The sequence below is a fragment of the Ruditapes philippinarum genome, unplaced genomic scaffold, assembly GCF_026571515.1.
Source record: "Ruditapes philippinarum isolate M1 unplaced genomic scaffold, ASM2657151v2 ctg73_1_1_1_1, whole genome shotgun sequence".
Lineage (NCBI taxonomy): Eukaryota > Metazoa > Mollusca > Bivalvia > Venerida > Veneridae > Ruditapes > Ruditapes philippinarum.
The window spans coordinates 237,516-258,178 of record NW_026857427.1 but is presented as its reverse complement, the minus strand read 5'-3'; the positions used below and the strand labels follow the sequence as shown (position 1 = coordinate 258,178).

The 20,663-nt window shown below is 32.3% G+C and overlaps 3 protein-coding genes across 3 annotated transcripts in view; all 3 read left to right on the top strand.

Annotated features, from left to right (window-relative positions):
- The window catches only part of LOC132749705 (TELO2-interacting protein 1 homolog), a 39,787-nt gene extending 32,926 nt beyond the window's left edge, over positions 1-6,861 (top strand). Inside the window, exons 20-23 of the mRNA XM_060739577.1 lie at positions 68-155; positions 1,649-1,735; positions 2,625-2,747; positions 3,627-6,861. Of these exons, the coding sequence (XP_060595560.1) occupies positions 68-155; positions 1,649-1,735; positions 2,625-2,747; positions 3,627-3,704 (376 nt within the window). The 3' untranslated portion in view covers positions 3,705-6,861. The remainder of the gene's footprint in view (positions 1-67; positions 156-1,648; positions 1,736-2,624; positions 2,748-3,626) is intronic.
- Positions 6,862-10,735: 3,874 nt separating this feature from the next.
- On the top strand, positions 10,736-13,299 carry LOC132749704 (uncharacterized). The gene is made up of 3 exons (XM_060739576.1): positions 10,736-10,942; positions 11,338-11,473; positions 12,583-13,299. The coding sequence occupies exons 1-3, from the start codon at positions 10,736-10,738 to the stop codon at positions 13,110-13,112; spliced, it is 873 nt and encodes a 290-aa protein (XP_060595559.1). The 3' UTR covers positions 13,113-13,299.
- A 2,666-nt stretch (positions 13,300-15,965) lies between these two features.
- Positions 15,966-17,941, top strand: LOC132749714 (uncharacterized). Its single transcript, XM_060739592.1, has 3 exons — positions 15,966-16,330; positions 16,572-16,814; positions 17,261-17,941. The coding sequence occupies exons 1-3, from the start codon at positions 16,081-16,083 to the stop codon at positions 17,797-17,799; spliced, it is 1,032 nt and encodes a 343-aa protein (XP_060595575.1). The 5' UTR covers positions 15,966-16,080; the 3' UTR covers positions 17,800-17,941.
- The last annotated feature ends 2,722 nt before the right edge of the window (positions 17,942-20,663 follow it).

Genomic DNA, 20,663 nt, shown 5'->3' with positions numbered 1-20,663 from the left:
CAGTCTGTAAACAGGTCATTATTGCCCCTCTTTGCTCAGAAAGTTAAGGAATATTTCTATATTTCAGTATTCATGCAGGTTCAGCATACCAGTTCACTGTAAACTACAAACTTCAACTGGCAGTATTGAGAAATATAAGCAGCATTGCGAAACTGGTATGTACCTATATATATACTTATTATAGTTAAAAATAATTCTCTATTTATTCAGCCAAACTGGAAGAGACATTTACTTACTCACTTAACTCACTTTGACTATTTCAGTGTAAATTAACCCTTGTTAAATGGTAGTGGATGTTGTTATTACTCTGAAATCTTCAGATGGTGAAACTTACTACAGTGTCACTTATGTCTGTATGTAACTATGTATGCTGAAAATGTTGAGCTAGGGTGATAAATTTTGAGACAAAGGTGATAACCTAAACAAGAAAATCTGTCAAAGACCATGTTGTTTCTTGAAATTCATGGGCTCCATGGCTTATAATTGGAAAAAAAGGAATGAGCTCAATTACTTTGAATATCAGTTAAGTATTCAGGTGCTGTTTATTGTAGGTAAAGATTAGAGCTGGGTACGAATAAGTAATTTGATGTTCGAATATTCGTTTTCCTTATTCAAATTATTCGAATATTCGTTTTTACAACTTTTGTTCCAATATTTCTCTTTGACGTATATGTATCCGAAATTGATTGTGTCCAATACTATACTACTTTAATATGCTTGGAAAAATCGACAATTAAAATACCTTTATTACTACGTCAAAGTTTTTTTAAAATTTTATATATTGTAAATTGACATATATGTTAACTTTTGAAATAAATTCATAGTTTGATTGCCTTTTGTTCAGTTAATCCGACTGCTGATCATTTGTCTTATTAACGGGAGGTAACTCACGTGACTTGATTGTCCACCGTAGCCTCTTAGCCCCAATAACACATAATTATATTGAAACTTAACTTGTATTAAATATTTTTTTATTTATTTATAATTTTAGATAAGGTTTAAAATATTCTTCAGATAAATTTAGCTATAACGCAGTAAATATCATACAGAGTCTAATTTCTACGGAATAAATATATTCTGATGGAATATAGACACTTCCCATGCTTTAATAATACAGCAATTAATGCGTGCTGATTTATTTGTCTTCACAAAATTTAAGACAGTTATAGATAAATCGGAAAGATTATAGCACAGAAAACAACAAATAAGATAATTAAAATCGGAAATAATTAAATTATAAACTGTTTAACAGGTAAATTGCAAACTGTGAAACAGGTGCCTTTTTGATCAACTAGACCCCAATCGTTGACACGCGTCATACAAATATGTGAACACCTGGTCAAGTACAGGTTAATGGTTTAATTTACGATCTTAATTGAAATTTGACAGTAATAACAAAAAATAAACCATTTTTTTCGAATATTCGTATTCGTTTTTCAAGGTTTGAATATTCGGTAGTGTTTCAAATATTCGAATATAATTCCCAGCCCTAGTAAAGATACTTAGTTTCAACACAAATCTCTTGTTTTAACATATATTTTATATATTTTTCTGACTTTTAATCAGTGTTTGGTTGAAAATGATAATGATAAGCAGAATATAGGGTTTTTGTAAGTGCCTTGTATAATTGTGAAATCTTGTATTGTAGACATGTATAGAAGGTAGTGACCTTGACCTTATTACAACCAGTTGTATGCCATATCTTCATACCAAACAACCTGCCACCCTACAAAATGTAAGTTAACTTTAATCTTAACATCTTATCAGTTTGATTATTTAAATGAAGTATATTGGATTGATTTTCATAACATAAAAAATAATAAAATTATGTGGCAGTATTGTAGCATGGTACAATCATGATATTAGGATGTACTTGTTGCTGATTGATGAAATTGAAAGTTTATAGTTTCATCAGTGGGATATTAAAGTTTATTACTCATTCATAGCACTTTTTGTTTTACATCACATTCTGTATTAGATAAAGAGGAGACTCTTATCTTCTGCATGAATAAGGAATATTTAGAAGTTCATTATCTTTATGAATTTCAAAACATTTGCTAAACTTTATTTATTACATCAAGCTAAGACAGGCTTCATATTTGCATGTACATTGTTTCTTAAAGATATACTATAGTATGCTTATCCTTGAGTAAAATATTTTATGGGAAAAAATTATTGAAATCTATGAAATTCTTACTGAATATGTCTTTTTTGAATAAAAGAAGGAGTAAACTATGTATGGGAAGGTGCGTTCCCTATTACAGGTCAAATAATGTTGGTCTTTTCTTGAAAAAAAACCAAAAAAACTGCGAGTTTTTTTAATGACATATATTCATATTGTGACCACCTATAGTGTGCATGATTTTAAATATAACTAACCTACTTTGTGTAATGTTAAAAAATGTTTATTTTATATTTACATACAGGCTGTATGACAATTATCAAAATTGGACATAGTATATCTTTAATCCTTGCCATGCTAATTTTGTATAACTCACATGATGTCCTTGTCACAAAAGTTGTGACTGGCACTCTTAAGTCATTGTCATAATTGGTATTCAGATGGTATTAGTTTTAATAATTTTACTGGTTATCTGTGAGTGTTTTATTTGGATATATTTCAGGCATGTATAGACTGTTGTAAAGAACTGACAGAGGTAGATGCTGACCTGGTATGGTTGAAACTTTGTAGTGTGTACTGCCCTAAATCATATATTCCTCCCAGTGACCAGTTCACAGAAATAAAGGTATAGTCTGGAGAAATAGTTGTTACATTATAGTGTTCTCCTTAAGCCACAGTGACAGGTAAAATAATTTGCCCCTGCAAAATTTACTGTCAGCAATACTTGCCAAACCATGAAATATAAAAATCACTAATGGGAGCTTTACAGATGACAGTTTTGAAATATGTACCGGATATTTTACAGAGAACAGTAGCTTGACATACAAACTATGCTTACTTTGTCATAAATTTGCTTCTGTTTTCTCCATTTTGACAGAATATAATGTGTTTGTTGAATTTAAAGTTTATTTATATTATGATAACTATTTGAGTCCACCTGCTTAACTCAATAAGGAGAACATGTAATCCAGGGTTCGTTGGTTTGATCCTTGGGGGAAACAAAATTTCTCTGTGACAATTGCTCGAACTTTTAGTCTAATGGTTCTAATGAGTCTCTCACTGTTGATTCAGAAATCATATGGGATAAGCAGCCAGTTGCTTGCGGAGAATTTAGTAATTAATGGTTAGTTATCCAGGAAAGCTCAGTTGGGTGGATCAATTGTCAAGATACAACCAAAATTGTGTAGTTATGGCTTAAAATCCAGATAAACAAATAATTAAGACTGTACCTAAAACTGTTCAAATCTTTGTACTTTCTGATAAATAGTGATGATAAGAATAAGAGACTTGTTTCATCACATTGGTACTGTCTGATCATGACCACTACTTGTAGTACTTTGATACAGAAATGCTTTACACTATCATTGGATTACATTTCTTACTTTATTTATAGGTAACATGTAGTGTAGTGTAAAAAAGGGAGCAGTGGCCTAGTAGTTTATGTGTCATGAAGCTGAAATAAATAAGTTTTAAACAAACATGTAGTGTTTATGTTTTTTTCCAGAGATTAAAGCAAGCAAGTTCCAGCAATGCCTACACAGTCAATGTGACGAAGATTATGACAGATTGTGGACTAGTGTGACACAATTACCAATCCATACAATATAGAATTTGACAATGCATAATCAGAGACAGTACATAGTTTATTTACAAAAAGTTATATTTTCTTTACAGTGTTTTAGATTTTAAATTAGCACAGCTCACATTGTGAATGTGAATTCTTGTAAACATTTATGCAAGTTTAGAGATTCCAGTTTACTAAAACTTCTGTCAAGTAGACAAATAAATTGATTTTAACTAGTCTGAGGTAAATACTGTCATTTAATATGTCTAAATATTAAGAACTACTACTAACTCTATAAGTAAGAGGATAAATTATGCAAAAAAATGATCAAAGTTTGGTTATATGTTTTCTTTATACATTTTATAAACCTGTTTGGATATTTGAAAATTTGTTCACTTGTCGTGTAGCTTCAAAACTTGAAAATAGTTAATAGTCTGTCATATGAAAGCTTATGATTGGCTGTTTTCAAAATGTAAATTTGAATTAACAAATGGTAGACTTTGATTTTGATACTGGTTTCCTAATATCAAACTTATGTATAATCCAGAACCTTGTTATTTTTTATATCACTTATTTTCAAAATGTCACAGTCATAAGGTAATTACTTATTCAAAGTATTTCTATAGAAATTTGGTAAGATGTTAAAAGCAGCAAAATTCAAATTTAAAACCTTTTTAGCTTGACTATACGAAGAATAGGGAAAGCTACTAATGTACTCATCCAGGTGTCCCAACTTTCTAGGCAGTCGAGTCCACTACACAGAATTAGTTGATTCAGAAATAATTTATGATTTGTTTATTATATGCCCAAAAGAATTTCGGCCATATTATGTTATACCCCCTAGCGTCCGTCCGTCTGTCTGGATGTCCGTCTGTTAGCAATTTGGTTTCCAGAGCATAACTTAAGTTCCATTTGGCCCACAATATTCAAACTTCATAGGATGATTGTCCATATTGGGTAGAAGACCACTATTGATTTTAGGGTCACAAGGTCAAAGGTCAAGGTCACTATTACCTTAAAAACTGAAAACAGTTTCCGGAGCATAACGAAAGTTCCATTTGGCCCTCAATATTCAAACTTCATAGGATGATTGCCCATTATGGGTTAAAGACCCCTATTGATTTTGGGGTTATAAGGTCAAAGGTCAGGGTAACAATGATCTTCACACTGAAAAAAGTTGTGGTTTCTGGAGCATAACTTAAGTTCCATTTGGCCCACAGTGTTCAGACTTCATAGGATGATTGTCAATATTATAGAAGACCCCTATTAATTTTTAGGTCACAAAGTCAAGGTCACTGAAAATGGTTTTCGCTCAATAACTTAAGTATTAATCAACCTACAGCTTATATTGATTACATTAATTATATGCCCTGAAAAATTTGCTTATATCATGTCATATCCCTGGCGTCTTTTTGTCCATCCGTTGTAGTAAAATTATTTAATTCCCATATCTTACAAATGCTTCATCCTTGCTAAAAAAAATCACTTTCGGGCATATAATGCTACGCCTAGCAGTGCTCTTGTCACATAAATGTTATTGAATGAACTTTGTAGACATTACATATCTTGCTCATCGAATATTGTTTTGATCTGTTAACTGTTTTAGGATTTATAATGTTTTATTGAAGGATTATTTAGCTGTGGTGAAAATCATTTTTCATTTTGTCATATACATAATGTGTTTTACAAATGCAGTGAATGACTTTGTTTCCCGGTGAATAATATAACAAGGGTCAAATATTTTTTGATGCACATTGTTGATGTTTTTGTTTTTTTGTTGTATGAGCTTATATTTAGATTAAGTTATGTGCCTTAAAGAAGAACCAAATAGCAGTTTATGAGTATAGTAATCTTCTTTATATGGGTTTGACTTCAGAAATAAATAAATAGTTGGGTGTGGCCCTAATTTTCTTCAGACAATCAGTATCGTAATAGTATTGTATCATGGAGCCAGTATTACAATACATATCGTATGATGAGGTGAGCATATTGATACACCCTTAAGACATACTCTCAAATCGATTTCTTGAACCAAAACAAAATTTTGCCCCAAACTGGGTTAGAACTCGCAGATCTGGAGGCATGTGGCTTTAAAGTTGATGGAAACAAAACAGATGGAAGTATATGACGGAAACCAAATTTAACGAAACTGTAATTGTACATTGTATTCCTATCTGAATTAATTAATATAATATATTGTTTGCTAAAAACTACACTACCTTGTGGTGGGTTAAAGGGACCATATGCTAAGAAAAACAGTTTGTTTTAATAGTAAAAAAAACTGGTTTCTTAAATTATCGTAAACACTAGAGCATTCCAATATTTCATTATTTTTAACAACAAAAATTTGCATTGTATGCTAATTTTGTTTAAAATAGTTAATTTAGTATTTAAATATAAATAATCAGATGTTTTTTAGGTCAACTATTAAAAGAATATAGGGGCTATCCTACTTATCCAGGCATCAGGTCTGAGTAATACTTTGGTTAAAGTATTGCATGCAACATCAAATTTCACCAGCCACTTATGATAGTTTCTTGCAACTTAACACACTTATATGTGTTTGAAAGCAGATTAGGAGGTCAGTGTACAAAGCCCATAACTTTAGCGTTGTTTTTGGGATCACAATTGGAAGTCACTCTCCAAGGCCCATCACTTTTAGACTGAATTATGGCCCTTTGTGAATTTAGACAATATTTGGTTTAAACTTTGCTTGCAACATTTATCTTCCAAAAACTACTGATTGTATCCACTTAAAACTTGATTCATGCTTTTTAATTACAATTCAAGTTACTTTTGAGGACCCATTACTTTGGCATGGGTTTTTGAATGAAATAAGGTCCAGACCTCTTAACAGAACAAGTCAATATCCTTTTCTTATAACTATGTCATGTAAATTATGTGTAATTTTGTAAATGAAATCCTCCTCTTTGTTAATTCTTACTTTATCAAGGTTCTTGTTTTACTAATTAGCACTGAAAATAGTGGACAGCTCTTGTTAAGATATGTTATATATGGAAAATAATGTTTTGTAGTTAAGTTTGCAATTTTCTCCTGTGAAAAATATTTTTCATTGGATTATGTAGAGATTGTATAGAAATTATCTTGTTGATATTTGTTTTTTGTTTACTTATAAATCTTCTATCATAGTTCATGATCTGTAATTGTACTAATATATTACAAGAAAAGCATTGATGCAAAGCATCAAAGGGCGTCCAAGTAAGAAATGCAGCAAGTGAAGATGAACTAGTAGACATATGATGACAAGATATTCTTATAAACTACCAGAAATGTATATCACTTATGAATGAGCGGACGAAAGACATTGTTCATTATGAACTTTGATTGGCATGCTAGAGATTAAAATATTACTTGTTATTTCTTTATGATCTTGGTTATCAATAGCAACGGATATACATGTATACAATCATTTGTAATTCATATGTGTAACGCATGATCAACACGTACCACACCTTTGTAATTGTCCCTTATTATGTTATCGCTATTAGCGAAGACCCCTCAATAAGGTATCTGTTCAGACTTAGTAAAAATATGACACTGGTTATATTACCATGTTGATCATGTTGAGCATAATTGTTTATTATACAATTAAGGTAATATCTATTAATTTTAATAAAAAAAAATACAAATTTTATGAATATTGTTTTCTTTACTTTTTTGTGTTTTATGTGCTATTTTAATACTGAGTTTTTACTAACTCTTTTTTATTAAAATTGTAAAATAAATTTTAAGAATTCAATTGTCATATTAACCGACGATTATAAGTCAAAACTTAACTGGAAAAAAGTCAGTAAATTATGGTTTATCTTTCAATATATAATATTGTTTATTCTTAAACCATGTACATGTACATGTACATTTGTATTTTTCTTTATCATTTTTTAAATTAACAATCAAGAATAATTCATAAAATCTAATTCGTAACTTTGAATAATTCCTCGCATCTTTACTAAACACGGATAACAAATTAAATAAAATGTTTCAAAGTTGAAAATGTCATATAAATACCATAAAAATGTACATTTTTCTCAATTATTGTACATTTTTATCTCATATAGATAAAATGAAACATGCTATTGTTGTTGTTGTTTTGTTTTTTTAATTGTAACGATACCAAAACATCTACTCCAAAACCGGGAGAGACCGGACAATAAACGTGTGGTACTATTCGCCGGTCACTAGTAAATCCCGGTCAAAATAGACCGGGAGAGACCGGTAATTACCGATAGGAGTGATAAATAGATATGTCTATAAATAGATTTTCGGAATATTTAGGTCATCAACTGATCATTCTAGGATACATGTACAAGTAATAGAAAGAGCACCGAAACACGAGGCTATCTGATTTGTACGAGGGGGCGTAGCCCCCGAGTATAAATCAGATTGCCGAGTGTTTTGGTGTTCTTTCTCTTTTGTATCATAGTCAAACATGACAGCACGTTCCCTGTTGTCATAATATGAAACCCCAGAAAAAATGAACCAATGAACGAGCATTTGAATATGATAGTTCTGCCCCTTTCTCTTTCTCTGCCGTCACAATATGTAAACCCCGGCAAAAATGAACCAATCCACGGGCATTATCTGGAGTGCGGGTAACTGATACCCGCACTCCAGTTACCGCACTGTGCATGTATATGTATACGATTTAACTCTGACACTTTTTCAACAGAAAGGTACCCAAACTATGATACAACAATAACATACCATGATAACCCACTGTGTACTACAAAATGATAAATAAAAAACCCCGAAGAGCGCGATTTATTGACGGAAAAGGTTATTTCATTTGAAAATGTTTGCATTGCGAAAATTCTCTAGTTCACATATCGAGACATTTCATTCTTAATTAATAATCAAGCATCCTCATACCGATCGGAATGATCGGCTTTTATTATGACCGACTAAAAGGCTCGAGAAGTTGCTGTCGCCCTTTCACAAAATCTGATTTCATTCCATAAGGGCGCCGCGCTTCGGCGCGGACGCCAATGATTCAAGATTTATATTTTATATGAGGTCTTGTAAATTTATAAAATTTTTGGATGGTCGATGGTTCTTATAAGTTGTTTATTTGTGCTTGAAATTAGGCATGGAGAAGTATATCATCACCTTAGTTCAGTAATGGGTTAACTTTTATATAATTAAAAAGAAGAACAAAGGTGACGATAGGCAGTCTTGTCCAGAAAGTCACCATATGACCAGTTTTAGTGTAGCAGAAAAAACAAATCATTAATGCATTTCTTTGATAACAATTTATTTGAACAATGTTAAGAAAATAAATAATGTGTGAGATAGTTACCAAAATGTTCAGATATTAGTAAATGTTTTAAGATAAAGTAATAGAAATAGCTCAGTTTTGTGTTGTTCACATATTCAACATTGCATTACTAAGTTGTGTTTGAATGCAGAATGATAATTCAAAGAGCTCAAAGCTAAAACAATTCTGTGTCTTCTACAAAAACATGTATTTATATTGCTGGAAACCATCCACTTTTTTTCAAACATTGCAATGTTTATGAATTGTCTATTGTAGTTTTGTTAAATATGACAAAATTTTGATGAAATATATATTTTAAGGAATATTCTAGATTTTATTTTTATCATTAATTTCTCTTACCAGACTATAAGTTTGTTTATCCCTCTCATCCTGTTGTCTACTTTATTCCTGTTTAAAATTTGTTTAGCCCTTACACTGCTGGAATTGAAATTGATTAGCCTTAACCACCAGATAGAGCGCATTGGCCTTTACCACTAATATAGAGCTTGGCCTTTATCACCAGTATAGAGCATTAGTATTTACAACCAGTATAGAGCATAAGTGTTTACAACCAGTATAGAGCATTGGCCTTTACCACCAGATAGAGCATTTGCCTTTACCACCAATATAGAGCATTAGCCTTTACCACCAATATAGAACATTTGCCTTTACCACCAGTATAGAGCATTAGCCTTTACCACCTGTATAGAGCATTGGCCTTTACCACCAGTATAGAGCATTAGCCTTTATCACAAGAATAAAGCATTAGCCCCTACCACCAGATAGAGCATAAACCTTTACCACCAGTATTGAGCATTAGTCTTACCACAAGTATGGAACATTAAAAAACTCCTTTAGAGGTTACGGTCTTTACAGTCTTTAAAGTGAGGAAACTATCTTGAAGACTGATCACTTGTGCCTCAAATAAAAAGAAAAGTTTCTATATGGTCTATATGGCTTGTACATTGCCGGCGTTACTTGAAACTCAAACTAAAATTCTTTTTCACTGTAACTTGGAGACAGGCTGTTAAGACTTCACCTGAAAGTTAAAGTGGTCTGTCGTTAACGATGGTTAACTCCTGTATACTTCTTATGAGTATATTTTCATCAATTTTGCGATGAAGCATCCATGTTAGTTCTGCTTTTAGCAAGCCAATACAATTGATAAAATTTTAAAACTTGAGGGTTGCCGTGTTCTTTTAGTCAAAACACTCCATAAAAAACGTGAACCCTGTTTGTAAAAAGTACAAACACCTATAGAGAAATTAGTTTTTTTGTAGATCTATTTCCTACGGTAACAGAAATAATTAAAAAATCTGGTCATAAATCAAAAAGTTTTTTTTGTTTTTTTTTTTTTAGGCTGAATATAAAAAAAAATATTTCAAGCTAGATTGATGAACATTTACACAGAAAAAATATTACAACACTGAAGTGAACCTTCCGCTTATGTGAGTTCTTAATTGTTCCCGCCCCTTCAAATACATGTACATATATAGATAAAATGGCCTTTGTCCTATCTGGTATTTTATGGGATGTTTTTCCCCCTTCTTGGTAGTTGTTGACGGGAAGGTTTCTGCCTGACACTTTTAAATGCGATGGAATATATTAAAGTGAACGTCTGCACATCACGTGACTTCATATGATCTTTCTATTGGTTGCGTCAGTTACTACGTATGCGACGTCAAAACCATTGGAGACGGAGACGTCAATTTGTTGCAGAAAACAGGCGCACACAACAGACAGAACATTATTCTTTATTCGTGATAGATAAAATATGGAGAGCGGTGATGGAATACAATATGATATAACAGAAACTGTCCAACAATTTCTTGACATGATACTCGAACAAATAATTACTGGCGTGGAGAAAAAAGAGAGAAAAGACAGTTTGCAAGTCGTTCATGAAATAGTCAACGATATGTTACGGAAAGCTGTCCAGATTGCCGAGGATGATAAACATATATGTCCAACTGAAACGAAGGTTACAGTTCAAGAACATCCTAAACCCCAACAAATATCAAATGGTAACTAAATCTATATTTTCCTTTTTCATTTTAGATATCATTTTTATTTTTCATAGAAGAATTCTTTACTTGGTAGAAATTGCCAAAGAATGATTTATAATTAAACGCATGCATTAAATCGACTTACATGTATTTTCAAAATATGAAATCGCTATGATCAATGCTACTGAAGTTGTAGGTGTTTCGAATGTTTTACACAACTAATTGCAATAAAATAACAATCATTTTTGTACCTTTAGATGAATCAGACGGACGTGCTTTCTGACTACAATATCAGAAGATGAAATGGCCTACTGAAACAGTTTTCTCTAGAATCCCCAGATCTCACAGCCAATGTAATATTTTTTCAAAGATTGAATACTTGGAGAGTCGTTTAAGTTTATACGCCAATTTGATTAGACGACCAGAGGGAATTGAGAAGCAAATTACAAATGTTAAACCAAGTATCAGAGCAATGGTGATGGATTACACATTAAATGCTAGCAAAGGTATGTCAGCAGGTCGCCTTTTATATATATATATATATATATATTATATATATATATATAATATATATATATATATATATATATATATTAAAACGTGATGAATGTTTCCTTGTGGCAGTGTTGAAATATATAAAATTATAATGTTTAAGAAAATAACAAACTCTATATGTAAAATCGGTAGCGCTTTCAATGCTTTCTTCGCATTATCTTCAGCCGAAACTTTAATAAACAATTTTGTCACCCCCGTGTTTGGCCTATAAACTCAGAAACAGAAAAAAACTGTTCATCGCTCAGCAGATAAGAGACCCATCAAAACCAGACAATTACCTTTAATTGAGCATTTTAGATAAATGCTGCTAAAAAGACCCGAAATTTTGTATTTTCCCATTTTTATAAATTTCACAGTAAAAACGTTTCAGCTAGGTTATCTAAAAAACGCTACTTTATTGATGTTTTTAATCCAAAACTTAATACTATATAATGACGTTACTATTTTTAGATATGTGTACACATGTGTACACAAAACGTCGTCGTACTATGCGACGACGTCACATTTGCCCTGATGATCATAAAAGAAAACCCCGTTGGCAAATAATTAAATAAGTTAACTCATGGACTGTGTTTTTTTGTTTTATTTATATGTGACTTTTTTCCGGCACTTTGTTTTCATTTTTGTATGTATATATATATATATATACTGCATTTAGTTTAAATTATTCTATATACAGTTTATTTTATAAAATTTATTTCCATACTAATATAACCGCTTTTTTGCAAGTGTCCTATAGACATCTGCTTAAAATGCACAATTGTTGACCGCTTCAAAGGTGCTTTTACCGCTTAAGTGTTATAATTATGTGCTAGTCGAAATATCTGACAGTCTGATAGAATTTGAACCCACTGCCACTGGATGTCACACGCTCGGCGTTTTTTCTAAATTAATAACTACAAGTTATCTATATTCAAACATTGGATTTATAGAAATAGTCTTTACTACTCTTATTACATGTGAAAAAAATGTCTAACATATGGATCATGATTTAAATCAATTGCAAAGCAAGGCGCGGTTTTTTTTTATTTAAAATTTATTATTTTTGTTTGTTTTGCAGAGCAACAGGACAGCCGGGAGAAAGGTTTTAAATATGAAACAAATGCTAAAATCTCAGCTGTTAATTTCAACGACAACACGTCTAATAGTCATATAAGTGCCAGTACCTCAGACGTGAAAAGTTTTGCAGATCATTTAGAAGATTGCACAAATAGATACAGAAATCTACATGAAGATAGCATTAGCTCCCTACGTAAAGAGTGTATTGACAACTCTGATGCAAACAAACTTACCGATGCTAAGGTTTCAGTTAAAGATGACTTAATGGAAGAAAAAGTGTTCCCTAAAGTTTCAAAAGTTAAAAAGATCAAAACAAAATACGGTAAAGTAAAGGTCGACTTCACTGAAGACCTTAGTAAGGCGGAACTTGAGAGGATTGTCAAAAATGCTGTAGAAATTTCGAAAAATGCGAAACAGAATGAATTAGCGGAAAGTAGGCGACAGAAAGAAACAAGAGGGGGCTTTGGTACAAGAATCGCTAATTTCTTTAGACGTCTGTCATGCTGCAGAAATAGTGATAAGAAATACTAAATATATTAAACCTCTGATTGATTTTCATTTATATTGATGCATACTACTTAATGAGACATTAGTAGGTTTTTACACATTTGTATGTTATGTTAATAATCTTTATTTAATTATTTATTATTTATGCATTTTTTAAATGCCTTTTCGGCATACATATTGCAATATGTAATTAAAACAACATAGTTGTTTAACAATACATGTAGTTGGTTTTATTTTTATGTCTCTGTTTCGCGAAACCTACATTCTATATTCCTTCAGAATATAAATGTTTAAAAAACAGATAAAAAAACAACAATAAAATTGCTGAAGTGAAATCAAATATATATGAAGCTTATCAAAATACCATTCACCTACAGCCTGATGAAAACCAGAGTCTGATTTTGTTTAAAGGAACGTCTATGAAATACTCGTATATCTTGTAGATCATTTCTTGAAAAATCTGTTCCATGGAGGCTTTGAAATTGTAAAAAAATTGACAATTATCGTACCTTTTCCATCTACCATAAGGGAGCATCAGTATAGAGCATTAGCTTTTAGCACCAGATAGAGCATTGGCCTTTACCACCAGTATAGAGCATTAGCTTTTACCACCAGTATAGAGCATTAGCCTTTACCACCAGTATAGAGCATTAGCCTTTACCACCAGTATAGAGCATTAGCCTTTACCACCAGTATAGAGCATTAGCTTTTACCACCAGTATAGAGCATTAGCCTTTACCACCAGTATAGAGCATTAGCTTTTACCACCAGTATAGAGCATTAGCCTTTACCACCAGTATAGAGCATAAGCCTTTACCACCAGTATAGAGCATTAGCCTTTACCACCAGTATAGAGCATTAGCCTTTACCACCAGTATAGAGCATTAGCCTTTACCACCAGTATAGAGCATTAGCCTTTACCACCAGTATAGAGCATTAGCCTTTACCACCAGTATAGAGCATTAGCCTTTACCACCAGTATAGAGCATTGGCCTTTACCACCAGTTTAGAGTATTAGCCTTTACCACCAGTATAGAACATTAGCCTTTACCACCGGTATAGAGCATTAGCCACTACCATCAGTATAGAGTATTTGCCTTTACCACAAGATAGAGCATTTGCCTTTACCACAAGACAGAGCATTGGCCTTTACCACCAGTAAAGAACATTGGCCTTATCAACAGTTTAGAGTATTAGCCTTTACCATTAGTATAGAACATTAGCCTGTACCACCAGTATTGTATATAAATGTATATAGTATAGAGCATTAGCCTTTACCACCAATAAAGAGCATTAGCCTTTACCACCAGTATAGAGCATTAGCCTTTACCACCAGTATAGAGCATTAGCCTTTACCACCAGTATAGAGCATTAGCCTTTACCACCAGTATAGAGCATTAGCCTTTACCACCAGTATAGAGCATTGGCCTTTACCACCAGTTTAGAGTATTAGCCTTTACCATTAGTATAGAGCATTAGCCATTACCACCAGTATAGAGCATTGGCATTTACAAGCAGTTTAGAATATTAGCCTTTACCATTAGTAACAGCCTATACCATCAGTATAGAGCATTAGCCTTTACCACAAGATAGAGCATTTGCCTTTAGCACAAGACAGAGCATTGGCCTTTACCACCAGTATAGAGCATTGGCCTTACTACCAGTTTAGAGTATTAGCCTTTACCATTAGTATAGAGCATTAGCCTTTACCACCAGTATAGAGCATTGGCCTTTACCACCAGTTTAGAGTATTAGCCTTTACCATTAGTATAGAGCATTAGCCTTTACCACCAGTATAGAGCATTGGCCTTTACCACCAGTTTAGAGTATTAGCCTTTACCATTAGTATAGAGCATTAGCCTTTACCACTAGTATAGAGCATTAAACTTTACCACAAGGTAGAGTATTGGCCTTTATCAGCAGTATAGACAATTTGCCTGTACCACTAGTATAGAACATTGGCCTTTACCACCTGTACAGAGCATTTGCATTTACCACTAGTATAGAGCATTAGTATTTACAACCAGTATAGAGCATTAGCCTTTACCACCAGTTTAGAACATTGGCCTTTATAATCAGTGTAGAACATTGGCCTTTACCACCTGCATAGAGCATTTGCCTTTACCACAAGTATGGAACATTAAAAGACTCCTTTAGAGGCTACGGTCTTTGCATTCTTTAAAGTGAGGAAACTATCTTGGAGACTGATGGTTCTACCTCTGTCCCCACTTGTGCACGGATGACCTATTTTCCACAAGTAAACCTGAAAAGTTTCAATATGGCCTGTACGCTGCCGGCGTGACTTGAAACACAAACAAAAATTCTTTTTCACTGTAACATGGAGACAGGCTGTAAAGACTTCACCTTAAAGTTAAAGTGATTAATTTTAAAACTTGGGGGTTGCCGTGTTCCTTTAGTCAAAGCACTCCATGAAAAAACGTAAACCCTGTTTGTAAAATGTACGAAATAAGTTTTTTGTATTTTTTACGGTAACGGAAATATTTAAAAATCTGGTCATAAATCAAAAGTTTTTTAAAAGCTGAATATTAAAAGGAATTATTTTAAGCTAGATTGATGAACATTTATAAGTTCTTCAATAGTATCGTGAAGGACCAGAAAAATATTACAACACTGAAGTGAACCGTCCTCTGGTTTGATTGTGATTGTAGAAATCCGGTACTGAATTGTTCCCGCCCTTTCAAATACATATATAGATAAAATGGCCTTTGTCGTATCTGGTATTTTATAAGATGTTTTTCCCCCTTCTTGCCAGTTGTTGACGGGAAGGTTTCTGCCTGACACTTTTAAATGCGATGGAATATATTAAAGTGAACGTCTGCACATCACGTGACTTCATATGATCTTTCTATTGGCTGCGTCAGTTACTACGTATGCGACGTCAAAACCATTGGAGACGGAGACGTCAATTTGTTGCAGAAAACAAACGCACACAACAGACCGAACATTATTCTTTATTCGTGATAGATAAAATATGGAGAGCGGTGACGGAATACAATATGATATAACAGAAACTGTTCAACAATTTCTTGACATGATACTCGAACAAATAATTACTGGCGTGGAGGAAAAACAGAGAAAAGACAGTTTGCAAGTCGTTCATGAAATAGTCAACGATATGTTACGGAAAGCTGTCCAGATTGCCGAGGATGATAAATGTATATGTCCAACTGAAACGAAGGTTACAGTTCAAGAACATCCTAAACCCCAACAAATATCAAATGGTAACTAAATCTATATTTTCCTTTTTCATTTTAAATATCATTTTTATTTTTCATAGAAGAATTCTTTACTTGGTAGAAATTGCCAAAGAATGATTTATAATTAAACGCATGCATTAAATCGACTTACATGTATTTTTAAAATATGAAGAGTAAAGTCGCTATGATGCTACTGAAGTTGTAGGTGTTTCGAATGTTTTACATAACTAATTGCAATAAAATAACAATCATTTTGTACCTTTAGATGAATCAGACGGACGTGCTTCTGACTACAATATCAGAGATGAAATGGCTACTGAAACAGTTTCTCTAGAATCCCCAAATCTCACAGCCAATGAATATTTTTCAAAGAGTGAATACTTGGAGAGTCGTTTAAGTTTATACGCCAGTTTGATCAGACGACCAGAGGGAATTGAGAAGCAAATTACAGATGTTAAGCCAAGTATCAAAGCTATGGTGATGGATTACACATTAAATGCTAGCAAAGGTATGTCAGCAGGTCGCCTTTTATATATATATTTACTGCATTTAGTTTAAATTATTCCTATTTACTGTTTGTTTTAGTTTCATAATTATTACAACGTAATAAAAAAGAGCTTTTTGCGAGGTTACCAAGATATTCGCTTATATCACAATTATTGACCGCTTCTTTGGTGCTTTTATTGCTTAAGTGTAATATGTGCATGTTGAAATACTAGTATCAGACACTGGAATTCGAACCCACTGTCTCTGGATGTAAAGACCAGTCTTCACACGCTCGCCGTTTCTTTTAAATTAATCACTACAGCAAGCATTGTATTTATTGAAATAGTTTTTACAACTCGTATTGCATGTGTAAAATGTCTAACATGTGGACCATGTTTTTAATCAATTGCAAAGCAAGGCGCGGGTTTTTTTTTTATTTAAAATTTATTATTTTTGTTTGTTTTGCAGAGCAACAGGACAGCCTGGAGAAAGGTTTAAAATATGAAACAAATGCTAAAATCTCAGCTGTTAATTTCAACGACAACACGTCTAATAGTCATATAAGTGCCAGTACCTCAGACGTGAAAAGTTTTGCAGATCATTTAGAAGATTGCACAAAAAGATACAGAAATCTACATGAAGATAGCATTAGCTCCCTACGTAAAGAGTGTATTGACAACTCTGATGCAAACAAACTTACTGACGCTAAGGTTTCAGTTAAAGCGGACTTAATGGAAGAAAAAGAGTTCCCTAAATTTTCAAAAGTTAAAAAGATCAAAACAAAATACGGAAAAGTAAAGATCCATTACACTGAAGACCTTAGTAAGGCGGAACAGGATAGGATTGTCAAAAATGCTGTAGAAATGCTGGTACAAAATGCGAAACAGAATGAATTAGCGGAAAGTAGGCGACAGAGAAAAACGAGAGGAGGCTTTGGTACAAGAATTGCTAATTTCTTCAGACGTCTGTCATGCTGCAGAAATAGTGATAAAAAATACGTATTTTAAACCTCTGTTTGATTTTCATTACTACTTATCGAGACATTTGTTGGTTTTCACATATTTGTATGTTAATGTATGTTTAAAATCTTTATTTAATTATTTATTATTTGTGCAAGAAATGCCGTATCGGTATAAACATTGCAATATGAGATTAAATAAAACAACATAGTTGTTTAACAGTACATGTTGTTGGTTTTATTTTCATATCTTTGTTTCAAGGAACCTATTCTATATTCATTGTGTATAAATAACAGATAAACAAATAATAAAGATTGGAGAAATGAAATCAAATAATATGAAGCTTGTCAAACTGCCATTCACAGAAAGCCTGGAGAAAACCAGAGACTGATTTTATTCAAAGGGACGACTAATTTATAACCTATATGACATACTGGTTTATATCGTTGATCATTTGTTGATGAAACTGTTCCGTGGAGGCTTTGAATAAGTTGATAAGACAGGGTTGGTACCTTTTCCATCTATCATTAGGGAGCGCACTTTCCTTTTTATTAATACCGTCTGCACTTAAGTTGAACATTTGTGTATGATAGCAATGTTTTATTTTAATTTTCAAATTTGAAATGAATGTATAATTTAGTGTGAAGATTTGACCTCAATTAGAAATGAGGAATTCTACTTCTACTAAAAAAGTACTAGTATGTTAAAAAAGGACGCAGTGAAAATAAATTTAAAAAAAAAAACAACTAAAGATTGAATGAAATCTTATTTTTTACAAACAAGAGTTCGGAACGTTTACCCTCATTAAAGAAGCAAATAAAAAAGAATATAAATTACTGTGAACTATATTTGTTCGTTGACAACGGATACAGCTTACATAAGATGAGTTATATACATATAGTCAATACCGTCTCTTCGGAGCAACAAACATCCTTTGAGGGGCAAACTGTATGGTTTTTTACTGACAGGTGTTGCCTGAATTCATTTTTCATTTATTTATTTATTTTATTTATAAACAAAACTCATGGCCCTTAAGGGCATAAGAGTGAACAATCAACAAAACAAAAAATAATAATACAAACATGGCATGAAGTAAATAAGGAAGATGACTTACCTACCGACTCCTTTGTTAAAAGCGGTCTAGTAAATCACTTACCGACCGGTTAACAGGTCTGCAAATAGATACCGACCGGTTATTGTTCTATTGTTCTCTATACACTAGAAAATATGTGAAGTCGAGAAACTAGTGCATTACAGTACACAATATTCACCGTAAAATATCGCTGAATTGTGGGGGAGGGGGGGGGGGGGGTAATTAGTCGCCGGTAGAAACCGGCGACTATATTTGTAACAGTTTAATATTATATCTATGGTAGGAGAAGGCCTTAAAATCTGAAAATAAAAGCAAATCAATTACTGAACAATTAAGGACCACAATTATTTTTCAGAATCTTAAAAATTCAAAAATAAATTAACGTTGCTAAATGAAATGAAATATACAAATATTGACATCTTAAAAAGCAACATTACAATTTTCATAAAATGAATTAATAACGTATCCCTATGGACCAGTCATTGAATTTAGGGATACTTTTACTTTTTTCTAAGTGTCAAGCGTTGCTATTTTATGATTGATAAATCATGAATGATATTTAAAATGACACATTTAAATTATCTGGTTGTTTTATATCTTATGAAACCTATTATATTTCATTATTTTTATCTAATTATAAACAGATTCTCCCTGTTCTATTGTAAGAATCACGTGACTACACGTTGTATGTTAGTGTTATAGAATCTATTAATAGTAACAGATTGCTGATAAGACATACTAGTTGGAAAACGGTATGGGGGCTAATTAGATGCAAATGTATAAATAATTACAAATTAAGTTATCTTTCATTAATCAGTTTCATATTTTATATCATTAGAAAGGATTAGTACATTAAAGAATTAAATAAATTTTCAAAACCTTTTCATTTTATCTTGGTAAAGGGTTAAATTTTGCCCTTTCTGTCAATGTTCAATAGTTTAGTTTAGGTTGAACATCACAAAATAGATTTATGCTAAAGAGGCACATTTATTGAAATAAATAGTGGTAATCGTCGTCTTCGTTATATTCCGTCGATTTTCGTCGCGCAGGTTACCAAAACGGCACATAATAATGAAAACTAATAAAATATCTTTTTGTTAATATTTTATCGAACTGAAAGGTAATTAAACGTTAACTATATCGTATGTAACGACAGGAATATTGATTTCAACTAAATAGCTTATTTTTTTCGATAACGCAAAAAAATAGTTTTATGAAAACTGCAAAAGGGATTTTCAAAGATTCGAATTTGGCCTACTAGGTCACAACTTCGTCCTATACTTACCACATATTAATTAATTTAATATCGAGATCTATACTATCAATAAAATATTTAGCATAAATCATAATAAGTTACGTAAACTAACGTACGAAATACTTGCTTAATAATCATAGCAGTTCCTTAACAATATTGCTAAGCAAGTTTGCTTCATATATGATGTTTTATTGTGAATAAACAGTTACTCAACATAAATTGTTCCTCTTTTCTTTATACCTGAACCATTATTTAAACTGATTTTTTTTTATATTTATGATAATACAGTCATTTTCTATCCGGCGACTTGATGCTTTAGCATCAAAATCTCTACTTGTGACCACTTTGAATAGGAAAAAGAAAAAAGGGCGATATATATTTTAAAGATTAATCGAAATAAATTAGCGCATTCGGCTGTAAGGACCCTCATAACTTATATTCCAGATTAATTGTGAGAAAAAACGTACTGGCTACTGTTCTGGCATTGAAGTCTTGTAGTTCGCCGATAGTAATGAGTATAACAACGCACATTAAGCCTTTCTTTAAAGTTTGCTTTTCGGTATA